Source organism: Melanaphis sacchari, unplaced genomic scaffold (genome assembly GCF_002803265.2).
Source record: "Melanaphis sacchari strain LSU unplaced genomic scaffold, SCAv2.0 Contig36_pilon_pilon, whole genome shotgun sequence".
In the NCBI taxonomy this organism is placed as follows: domain Eukaryota; kingdom Metazoa; phylum Arthropoda; class Insecta; order Hemiptera; family Aphididae; genus Melanaphis; species Melanaphis sacchari.
In genome coordinates, this window is record NW_020271232.1 from 1,894,926 (window position 1) to 1,906,503 (window position 11,578).

The 11,578-nt window shown below is 29.6% G+C and overlaps 2 protein-coding genes across 2 annotated transcripts in view; one reads left to right on the forward strand and one right to left on the reverse strand.

The window, feature by feature from the left end:
- LOC112596967 (palmitoleoyl-protein carboxylesterase NOTUM) overlaps positions 1-7,534 on the forward strand; it is a 29,547-nt gene extending 22,013 nt beyond the window's left edge. Inside the window, exons 2-12 of the mRNA XM_025342860.1 lie at positions 267-368; positions 463-563; positions 1,844-1,896; positions 2,020-2,115; positions 2,191-2,251; positions 2,848-3,012; positions 3,715-3,995; positions 4,474-4,609; positions 5,452-5,795; positions 6,262-6,387; positions 7,142-7,534. Coding sequence (XP_025198645.1) covers positions 267-368; positions 463-563; positions 1,844-1,896; positions 2,020-2,115; positions 2,191-2,251; positions 2,848-3,012; positions 3,715-3,995; positions 4,474-4,609; positions 5,452-5,795; positions 6,262-6,387; positions 7,142-7,287 — 1,611 coding nt within the window. The 3' untranslated portion in view covers positions 7,288-7,534. The remainder of the gene's footprint in view (positions 1-266; positions 369-462; positions 564-1,843; positions 1,897-2,019; positions 2,116-2,190; positions 2,252-2,847; positions 3,013-3,714; positions 3,996-4,473; positions 4,610-5,451; positions 5,796-6,261; positions 6,388-7,141) is intronic.
- A 1,238-nt stretch (positions 7,535-8,772) lies between these two features.
- LOC112596941 (B9 domain-containing protein 1-like) lies at positions 8,773-10,677 on the reverse strand. The gene is made up of 5 exons (XM_025342824.1): positions 10,201-10,677; positions 9,997-10,108; positions 9,477-9,585; positions 9,239-9,357; positions 8,773-9,095 (listed from the first exon to the last, which is right to left on the reverse strand). The coding sequence occupies exons 1-5, from the start codon at positions 10,339-10,341 to the stop codon at positions 8,998-9,000; spliced, it is 579 nt and encodes a 192-aa protein (XP_025198609.1). The 5' UTR covers positions 10,342-10,677; the 3' UTR covers positions 8,773-8,997.
- Between the last annotated feature and the right edge of the window lie 901 nt (positions 10,678-11,578).

The following is an 11,578-nucleotide window of genomic DNA, read 5'->3' on the forward strand; positions in this document are numbered from 1 at the left end:
ATAACAATTTAAACGGTGTGTATAATGATATTCTGTATTATACTTGAGCCTTTGATACAATTTTCATCGCGCATCGTCTCTCCCCCCCCTTCCCGCAACCACCACCAGGAGACGAATAATATTTATGATATTTTACGTTTTTGAAATCCCCATAAATCACGCCGTCTCGTTTGAAGTAGAATCTTTGCCGTACGAATTCCTCTTGTGCAGTATTATTTATAATAATAAATATATTTATACGTTTGTACTTGTTTTTTTTATTTCAGGTATTACTCTTTGTATCAGGCATTTTCCTAACCTGTGAACCAATTGGCGCCCAAGATGACTCGTCGTTGACGTACCAAGTATCTGCTGAGCGAATTGTACAGGTGAATTTCTGAGCCAAAGCAATATAAAATACCAAATCAATATATTAATGCAATTTTTCGTCTGACCTATGTATTTTATGTGTGTATAATATAGGACACCAGTAATTATGTAGAAACTCGGAACGCGGAGCAAAAGTTTTTGAAAAAGTACATGCTATCGCCTGACGTGACATGCAATGATGGATCCCCAGCAGGGTAAATACGAAGACATTAAGTACAATAATGATAAAAAAACTTGATAATAATTGTAATTGTAGTATATATAATAAATTTCATAAATGCGTAACTCACGGATATAATTGATATAGCCGATATAGGTAACAACTAATAATTTTCTAATAATTTTGGTAAATTACTAATAAGGATCTTAAAGTTGATATAATTATATATTTGTGTTTATTGATCCACAAATCCACAAAATAACTAGGTATACAATACATATTTCTGTAATTTGACTATTTGAGGTTTTGAATTTAAATTTAATTGGTTTTAAAAACTAAAGCTATTTATTATCAATAAATTAAATATTCTAATACAGATAATAAAATATTTTACTCGTCATTATTTTTAACTTAATGTTTAATAATAATTCATGGTATATTATTAATAATTTGTATTTAAATTATTATAATGGTTATGGTACATAATTAAAAAGGTTGACTTACATTTTAACTTTAATAATAATAATGACTTGATAGTAGGTATTTGTTGTTTTAGTTAAATATGCTATAATTGTATTTTGTTTTTTACATACTTACAATCTATAAATATAAATAAAATATTAGACTTTTTTACAAGTCACTGATAAGTAAAAATCAGTAAGCCGGTTAAATAAATTTGTTTACCGTTACGGCATTACCATCGTTGAACCGTTCTGTAATTGCGCGTTACCTTATTTTTTTCACACCAAATAGATATTTGTGTATAAAATCAATTTAACTAACTATAGACCAAAATGTTAAATATGATAAAAACAATTTTAATTTTCTCCAACTCGATCAGTAACATATGTTTCATAACTATAAATATATATTTAAATTTTAATAATATCCTTATAAGTTATAATAAATATCTTTAATCATATAAGTATATAACCAATTGAATCATTAAAATTCCATCAACTTGAAATATAGACGATCCTGAATTCTATTGTACATAAGATTGTACTATAATAGTGCAAATGGATAATATTATATGATTATAAATAAATTTTTTTTTTTTCTTTGATCAATAACAATCTTATATAGTATGCTTTTAATTTACCAGTAGGTATAAACTATATTATTATGTTTAAATTTTAATCAATAATATTATCTTTGAAGTCTTGATGAGTTTACTTAAAATAAATATTATGTCGTTATATAGACATATAGTAATAGCTGTATTTCTATTTTTTTAAGACCATGTAAATAGGTTAAGACAGAAATTAATATCTATTTATAGAATTGCAAATGAATATTTTTGTGTTTCTATAGATTTTACGTGCGCCACTCAAACTATAGCAAAACATGGATAGTGTTTCTTGAAGGTAATAATCAGATGAATAATAAAATAAATTAATAAATAAATTCATTCAATACAATAATCTTAATAATCGTGTTTTATTGTATGTTTTATGGTATAATTATATGAATATTTTTTCATTGTTTAGAGGGTTGGTGTTGTTATGACAAACAGAGTTGTGACGAACGGTGGTCGCGAGCCGAGTACCTCATGTCATCAAAAGAATGGCCCGAAACTCGAACAGGTAAATTATATTCTGCAATTATAAAGAATTTCATTAAAATTGTATTAAGCAAAACATAATTTAATTGCTTTTCAGTCGGAGGAATATTATCCAATAATGCAGCTGAAAATCCTTATTGGTGGCAGGCAAATCATGTGTGAGTACTTACTTTAGCAAGTTATATGTTATTGTATAATATTACGTGTTTATATAAAAATTAAACCTCTAGGTATGTATTGGTATTAGTATATTATTATTAGTGCGTGTAGGCACGTAGCTTCATATTGACATACCCCACATATTTTAGGAAGTAGTCAGTCATTGAACTTTTTAAGTATCATATTTATTTTCAATATCTGATTAAAAATTAATATAAATATATTAGTATTTAGGGGTACTTTATCAAAGACGGTTAAATGTTTAACAAATAAGAATTAACTTAATTCCTCTATAAGTTTGATTAAAATATTTGTATTTATTAACTTTAAATAATTTTAAAATCTATACAGGATACATTTAAAGAAAGAAAAATGTAGTTATTGAAACAAGTCTAGGTATACTTTAATAGTTTCAGCTGTACACAAAACATCGAAATTATGTCAAAAGGGGGGAAGATGTTGGAAAGTGATTGTGTATATTTAAATTATAGATACTAGATTGTAGTCATTTTCGATATTAATGCGAAAGTAATTTGTAATATATTTCAATAGTAAACTAATTTCGCCATATCTATAATTTATTTTTATATTTCAGTTTCGTACCATATTGTACTAGTGATATATGGTCAGGTCGGAGAGCAGAACCACAACACGGGTCAAAATTCACTTTTATGGGCTCCATAGTGATTAAGCAAGTCATCAGAGAGCTATTAACTATAGGTTTGGCCAATGCCAACGCTCTCATACTCTCTGGAAGCAGGTATTGTATTATTATCTATATATTAGGTGCCTATAAATCAGCACAACTTTAACAGCGTGTTATTTTAAAGTTGTATTTCACAAGGAAAACATATAATTTCAAATATTTTTCCTGTAAATTATTTTCTAAAAAATGTTTTTTATTACACGTATATCTTATATTTATAGATTTTTTTTTTTTATGTAAAATATTGCAGTACCTACCGATACTAAATATAATGTTATGATTTCGAGATTACATAAATTTTGTCTGGACTCGAAAAAAACATTATAATATTAAATATACAGAGCTTCAGTCGCGTGTTTATGATGGGAAATAATCATGTATTATAATATAGTGATTGATTTCCCCACCTTTAGTTTAATTTATTATATAAATTTTTACATTTCAATAATTTTTAAACATAGAAAACAATTAGATTTTTTATTTTTATTAATAATTGGTACACTCCTGTCTTTTTTTTTTTAACATCTTAAACACGCCACTGATATATTTCATATATAGACAAATAAATTACAATAAACAGTATTTTTTTTTCAAAGTTATGGTTATAAATGATCACTATAATATTTTATAATTTGATTTTTTAAATATTGCAAAATCATTAATACGATTATGTAGTAAAGACGTTAACAAATTATTCTAAACAGTAAACAAATATTCTTATCCGAAATTATAACAAATCATTATATTTTTTTTTAGTGCTGGAGGTGTTGGAGTTATGTTGAATCTTGATCCCATTCAAAAGATGTTGAGACAGTACAGCGGCATGTCGGTCCACGGTATTACAGACTCCGGTTGGTTCGTAGACCAACGGCCGTACGATTTTGATGACGCGGGAGGTGCGTCGACATCGCCGATCGAAGCCGTGAAATTAGGTATCCCTTATTGGCACAGTCAGATACCATCCAGGTGTCGGAACCTCTACATTAACGAGCCTTTCAAGTGTTTTATCGGTTACAAGATTTATCCCACATTATCGGGTGAGTACTTTATGATTATTATATCTGAATAATATTATACTTCAACAGTTCAGCCTCTCTACAAATAAGGAATTTCACCTGATACACTGTATATCGTCATGCAGAAATTTGAACGCGAGATTGTATAATTTTACGTATAATGTACATATTTATACTATTACACAAAACTATTAACCTTCGCGACGAGACACTTACACTTATTTTTTTAAAGTATTTCCGTGAACCTTAAATGCAACAACATTTTATTCGAGTTACATTTATAAGCCATTATACTTGGTCCTTCATAATGTAGCTAAACATTTTAGTATTTTTTTGGATCACTTTACCGTTAATTCTTTTAATCCAAACATTTAATCAGATCTATGATGGTACAAGTTTACAGAATGCTCGTATACTTAATGGTTAATAATCGTTATAAATTAATAATTATGGAATAACTAAAATAATCAACGAAAAATCGTTTGGTGCGTTGTTGCAGTCCCGTTGTTCGTGTTTCAATGGCTGTACGACGAGTTCCAGCTGAAAAACGACGTCGGCACACCGGTCACCAAACAGCAATGGGACTACATACACAAGATGGGCGAAGGGCTGCGAAAATCATTACTAAACGTCACGTAAGTGCCCTCTATATCTACGCATACATACTTATACCATAGATTAAGTATATACGATATGCCATGATGTGCAGTAAATTTAATTTACGCTCTTACCTATCCGGAGCAGCAAGCGCATACACGTCGCACAGACGAGACATCAAGGTCAAATCGATACACGCTGAACTTCCACGTGTGTCGTCAATGTCGTTGTGACTTGTGGACCTGCTTGCAATCTTCTGGACTGCACGTTTCATACATAGGCGTGCGCACGGGGGCAAGAGAGGCCGGAAAATATTGAATAATGGGCCTCAGTAACATTATATTTCCACAAATAATAACCATTGTAGATAAAAAAAATTATAATTTTTTTGTTTTTTGGTAAAGTATAGTTAAATATTTAATAATTATAGAATTTACCATTATAAAACTAATAGATCTATTTACAATAAAAAAAAAAAAAAAATATATAGTCATAATTTAAAAACGTAAATATTATTATCATTTATAATCAACAAATCTATACAAAAACTGCGTTTTTAACGTTATCATTTTGTGCATCGTACGCCAATACGCCATAACGCTTGCGGAAAAGTACATCTGTAGTACTTAATTGTACAAATTTTTATTCAAAAAAACAAATAAACAATCAATTTTAATATTGATACCCAATAGAAAAAAAATAAGACTATAGGCCGGTTTTAATGATGAATTTAAAGAAAAGGCCGAATTAATCTCTTGCTGCCCCTGTAACCGGAGGCTGCGCACGCCTATAGACTCTCATATACATAACAATATTATGCACTTTTTATGTACCTATAATATATATAAATACGTATTTACTATTGTGCTCGTGTACACAGGTCGGTGTTCGCCCCATCATGTGTTTCGCATACGGTGCTTACGAAGAAATATTGGAAGAACATCAAGATCGACTCGGTGTCCCTCCCCACGGCGTTGCACTGTTGGCAGATCGAGACGAGATTCGCAAAGATTAACGGAAACGGTAACAACAACAACAACAACAATAACAACAATAATTACAGCAACAAGTCTAGACCGGGCCGTGCGAACGGCAACGGCAACCGCAACGGCGGTACGGGAGGCCATAACAAGAGACTGACGAAAATCGATAGGCAGACGGCAGCAGATAATGCTACCAAGAGGAAACAGAATAAAATTCACCGCAACGATCATCGATCTGGAGGTACATATATATTATGCAAATATATAATGACATAGATTATAAGTACCTACCTGTGTTATACTCAAAAAATTTCGTTTTTCAATTCGATAATATATTATATCATAGAAATTAAGCGGGTGAAATAGGCGAGGGAGAGGTGTAGGTACTTACAGTTTGTAATCATCGCATTGTGATACTCAAACAAAATGGGTCCGGATTATATTATTTATGCTAGAATTGGCATAGGTACTGCAAATGTACAATATACGAGAAATAAGAATAGTGATTGAATAATTGATACGTAGGTACCTAGAAGCTTTTACGCAAGTCGGTACAATATTTTCCACGTTGTGAACATGTGAAACGTTTAAATTCGTTTATCCCAAAATACGAATTTTTTTTTTTTTAGTTACTCGCTACATTCACATGATATGTAACGACGACGATTTACGCGATACTAATACTATAATTTGTTTTACCTACGCAGCAATGGTTCATAGGAAACGCAGACGTCACCACAAAAATCACGGTAGCTGCAGACATCAACACATTCAGAGCTGCACTTGGCCGCAATGCAACAACTCGTGTCCAAAACTTCAAAATCCGGCAACGGGTAAGATCGTCAGATTAATATAATCTGATATAAAATATAATAGAATATAATAGTTATAACTTATAACCATATTACTGCAATTTAATTTAACTAGACTGTTAACTTTTTTTTAAAACGTCAACAATACGAAAACTCAGACCAAAATCTAAATAAATTAACAATAGATTTTTTAATATTCAATATTATCCATTTTTACTTAGTACGACATAATTTAACGCGTGGCTAAAGACGTCGAACGAGTTAATTTTCAACACTATAGTAGGTAATTAGTTCTATGGAATGCTTAGTTTTGACCGTTTATTGAAGATAATTTAACTAAATTTATCACTAGGTACCTATTTAAGATTAAAAATATAATTTTTGTCTAACCTAAACCTAACCACAAAAAATAATCCAATTCCATAAAAATAAAATAGTACCTTAGGTCTATTTATTTTTTTAACCTCTCGTTTCATGAGAGGAGCCTCCTCCCCAAGACTTCGACACTAAATTATATTATGATTTATGACATATAAAATTTTACCTACACTTGTCCCCTAAATCCCTAGTTATGATACAGCTGTTTAACCATCAGAACAGATTTATTTAAATCAAATATACAACTCAACTCAATAGTGCTCTATTCAAATTATATCGATAGAAGATATTTGTGTGTTTTGATATCGATGCAAGAAAACAAAATTCTTCCATCTTAACACTCGTTAAATTTTTAATTATTCTAATCGGCCGTTGTGCAATTGCATTGTGTGTACAGGCGAAGAAGTGGACTTCATCGAGCTGTTGCAGTCGTTCGGGGTGAATATACCAAACCTGTCATCCGAACTGGGAATCGACATGGAATCGCTTATACACATGGACCAGGAAGAGCTGCTGAACCTACTCACCCAGCAGTCCAATTAAATCCTTTGGGGATTGATTATTTTTTAAATTTGGGATGGGAGGGGGGTTGGTAGTAGTTCGGGGAACGGAATGTGCATTATGACGTGGGATAAGGGATGGGTCGACGCGGGATCTTAAATATTATAATATTTATTTGGGGTGTTTTGTGTCTAAATTACTGGAACGTGTCAAATTTACCAAAAACAAAAAAAAAAAATAGAAAATATTAACATTAACAAAACCGTTTGTACATAAATTTTTTTTTTTTTTTTTAATTTAGAGTACGAAAAAAACAAGTCAATTCCTCCCCTTTTTTTTTATGTAAATAAGTTATTTGTACATTTTGTTAAAGGAAACCAAGTTCTAAACTAAAAAACTGAAACAGTAATTACCTACTGTTTTGACAGTGTTTGTATACTTGAATTTGGTTACTTGTAAGTACAATTATTATTCCTCTTTGGGGGACCAATATATTATTTTTCCAATACACAACTGTATACCAAACTACCTGTTCCTTAATATTTTAAACTAGTTTAACACCTTATGTTTTAATTATACATACTTAATAGTAAGTCAATATGATAATGTAATTGTACATTTTATAGATGCGGTTATTTTAAATTTTAAATAACAATAAAAACAAACCATTAAATTAGATTTAACTAGCTACTTTAAACCTACATGAGTACCTGCACACTACGAGGTCAAGTCATACGAACCGCATTTATAAAACACTAAACATTAAACAGTTTAGTAATAAGGAATACTACTATTTTAGATTGTTAGGAATTACAATTCCTAGGCTTCAAACTTTGAATTATTCATCAAAATCAATAGAAAAAATTTTTTGTCTACATTTATTTATTATTTTTATATACAGCAGTCTTTAATTATTATTAATATTATTATTTTTATTATTATTATTATTATTATTATTATTAAGGTAAATTATTGATTAATTTTTATAACTCATAAAATAACTATTACCAACCAAAATTATTACTTTTGTACTTATTAACGATTTGTGAACAATTTTTTATTATAAATTATGAAACAAAACACATGTAATCATTAAAAAAAAAAAATCACTATAACATTATTAATTTCGATAATGGATGAGTGCATTATATTGTACATACAAATGTGATTGCATAACATGACTTAAAATTAATTGCACACAAATTAAATAATATAATAAACAAATAAAGCATAAAATTAAGTAGTCTTTAAAATTTTAGTAGTATTTTTATTATATATACTGGCGTGTAATTGATGAAAATAGGAAAGCAAGTCCCTGAAGTCATTAATTTTATTAATTAAGTATAATTATAAATATCATTATAATTCATAGTAGAGTTAATTAACCATTGTAAAAATATTAGTAAACTAATGAATATAAAAAATAACTAAAAAAATTAAAAATAATTGATCACACCTTTTTTCTTTATATTATGATTTGTGATATTAAAAAAGAATCTATACAAAGATTTAGTTTATTTTTTATGGCATTTAAATACAATTTTGCTTCATTCACAGAAATTTATAATATTATTTTTTTAAATCTATGTTTCCAATAATCACCTATCATTTTATCCTTAGTCACATTATTTATTTCATAGGTTCCAACTAAAGTGGCTATATGAACATACCACAAGGAAAATTAAATAATTAGTAGAACTTCTTCTCAGTGATAAGGACTTTTATTCACAGATCATCATTGATGACAAATGTTTAACTGTTATTATCGTTCTCAAATCCATAATGATGAAAGTCTTTGAACACAACATTAAATTGAATCCAAACACATCCTTGACTTCTGACTCTAGTCACTAAATAAAAAATATCAACTAGTTCAAAAATGTTTCAGTTTGAATAATTTAATAAAAAATAAAACATCTAAACTTTAAATCATTATAAAAGAAATGAATTCGTAAAAACATGATAATTGTAGAGCTCAAAATGTATTTTATACCTTCCCTGCCATCACCCCTGGCTAATAACCGTGCGTCGACGTATTCTGGTCTTTTACCGGTCAACCATGAAGTCAGTTTTTGTAACGTCGAACTAGATTCAGGTACAAACATAATCATCCTGTAAATTATGATAACCATTGTCTATTTGAAATTTTAAAATAATACTAATTTGATGACAGTATAAGAAGAGTTTACTGTTAGGCAGTCAAGCCCACTTGTAACAAATCAAACACTTACTCTTCGGAAGATTGTCCATTGACTACTGGGAGGTGACATACTCCATAACCTCTTACAACGTCGTTCCCAAAAGTGTCCAATCCATAAACACTAATGATTAGCTGTGGCCCTAAAAAATGGGAAAGTAAGTCATAATTCAAAATCAAATAAAAATATGTTAATCATAATATCGTTAAATCCAAATAAGTAAAATACGCATAATAAATATTTTATGTGTTTAGTTTATAACTGATGATAGTCAAATATTCAAATTGATCGTTTAAACATAAATTATCACTTTTAGAGTTAACTATTTCAATATATTATACAGTAAAAGCCTATCATACTAGATGTGTTAATGACGGTGACATTGGTGTTTGCATTCATGCCTTCAGTTACATTCTAAACAATTGGATTTTAATCCAGTGCAGTTTGCAGGGTGCTGTTGTGAATCACATTAAAACGTCGAGTGTGGTTTACGGTGCCCATAAAAGAGAAAGAAACAGAATAAATTTTGAAGTAGCTTGATCGAAACACATACACCCGTGAGGATTGGTACTCTTGAAAGAAACGTCTAATGGGAAATTCCATACGACCTGTTGCCTTTCGTCTTGGCTCTTTTGAGCGATTTGGGATATGCCTTCTTCGATCCCCTGTTTTTATGGCAAAACACACGAATAAGATAATATAAGAAACTATGGCGACAATTTTAGCCTCCGAAATGGAACGTTTGTAGATAACTTACGGTCACGATTTCCCAATCAGGTCCGTAGACAAAAGCATATTTGCAATACATGTTGTCGTAGTTCGAAAAGTGGCCTTTTTCGATCTGACCGACGACCGAGACCAAAAACACACCGCCGGGTGTAACCTCACTACCAGACATTTAAAATTTTTTTTTTTTAAACTACAATATTACACGAGACTACCAACAGTACCAACAAATGTATGAAACTACTAAAGTCAAAAGAGGAATATTCAATATTGAAGATTTGGAGTATAGAGTACAAATTTACAAAATTAATATTATTAGTATTAATACTACATTCAATCTGACATCAGTGAGCGGGCAATATTATCACAATTATCAGTAATCATGTTTCGAAAGTGTGACCAACTTAACGGCAACATATTTGAAAACAGCGGATCTTTTCGCAGCATTCGATTCATTATAAAGCGTTCACTAAATATTATTTTGATACTTATTGGCAATTTTTTATTATAAATTATGAAGAAAAAAAAATGTGTATCATAATTCTTGTCCTTCTAAAATGGAAGTTCATTAATAATTTTATTACTTCATATATTGCATAAGGAAGTCCCCTAAACCTTGGCCCTTGGGGAAAAAACTCCAAACCGTTCAACGAAATTATACACATGATATCGGGCACGATGGTAATTATAGTTCACCCCAAGTTGTCATCCGATTTGCAAGTCTGAATTCTAACGATCCAGTACTTACATTTAAAATAGAATAGGACATAAAAAAATATGCAATTACTGAAAAGCGCGTACCCGAACACTAAATGGCTACAAAATAATTTGAAAAGTTTTGTTAAAAAATCGACCATCACACAACTCTGATAAGTCCTAAAAATGTTCAATCCATAATTATTATCATACCCAGAAAACTAATACTTAGAATTCAATGAAACACACTAAACAACATCAATTCAATTTATTTTCAGCTGTATTCAATATTATGATACTAATACAGCACATTCATAGTTCATATTATGATTATTAATTATGTAAAATATAAATGTTCTTTGATACACACAAATACCTAACTGTAGTACGTAAGGTACTTTCAGACAGGTAACAACATTGATACAGGAAGATTTCCCCAATGAACTTAATTTAAAACATTTCTCTAAATGCATCCATTAATAACCATTTAACACTTATATTTAAAAATTATAAATGAATACAAACATTTTAAAAACACCAGTTGTAACTGTATTAAAAATGTATGTAAATTTAACTTATTTACAAAATTTATAATTGTAGAATTAAGTCCCTTACATTTCAGTCATTAACTAAAACAGAAGTATCCTATAAAAGTGAGAGAAAAGTTAATGGAAATGGATATATCATTAGGTATAATATACCTATATTCCAAA

Excerpts from the sequence above, each read along its gene's own strand:
- LOC112596941 (XM_025342824.1), bottom strand. The coding sequence starts at position 10,341 with ATGTCTGGTAGTGAGGTTACACCCGGCGGTGTGTTTTTGGTCTCGGTC. Across the intron at positions 10,109-10,200 it reads CTGATTGGGAAATCGTGACC|GGGATCGAAGAAGGCATATC; the intron begins GTAAGTTATCTA and ends CCATAAAAACAG. Across the intron at positions 9,096-9,238 it reads CAGGGGTGATGGCAGGGAAG|TGACTAGAGTCAGAAGTCAA; the intron begins GTATAAAATACA and ends TTTTTTATTTAG.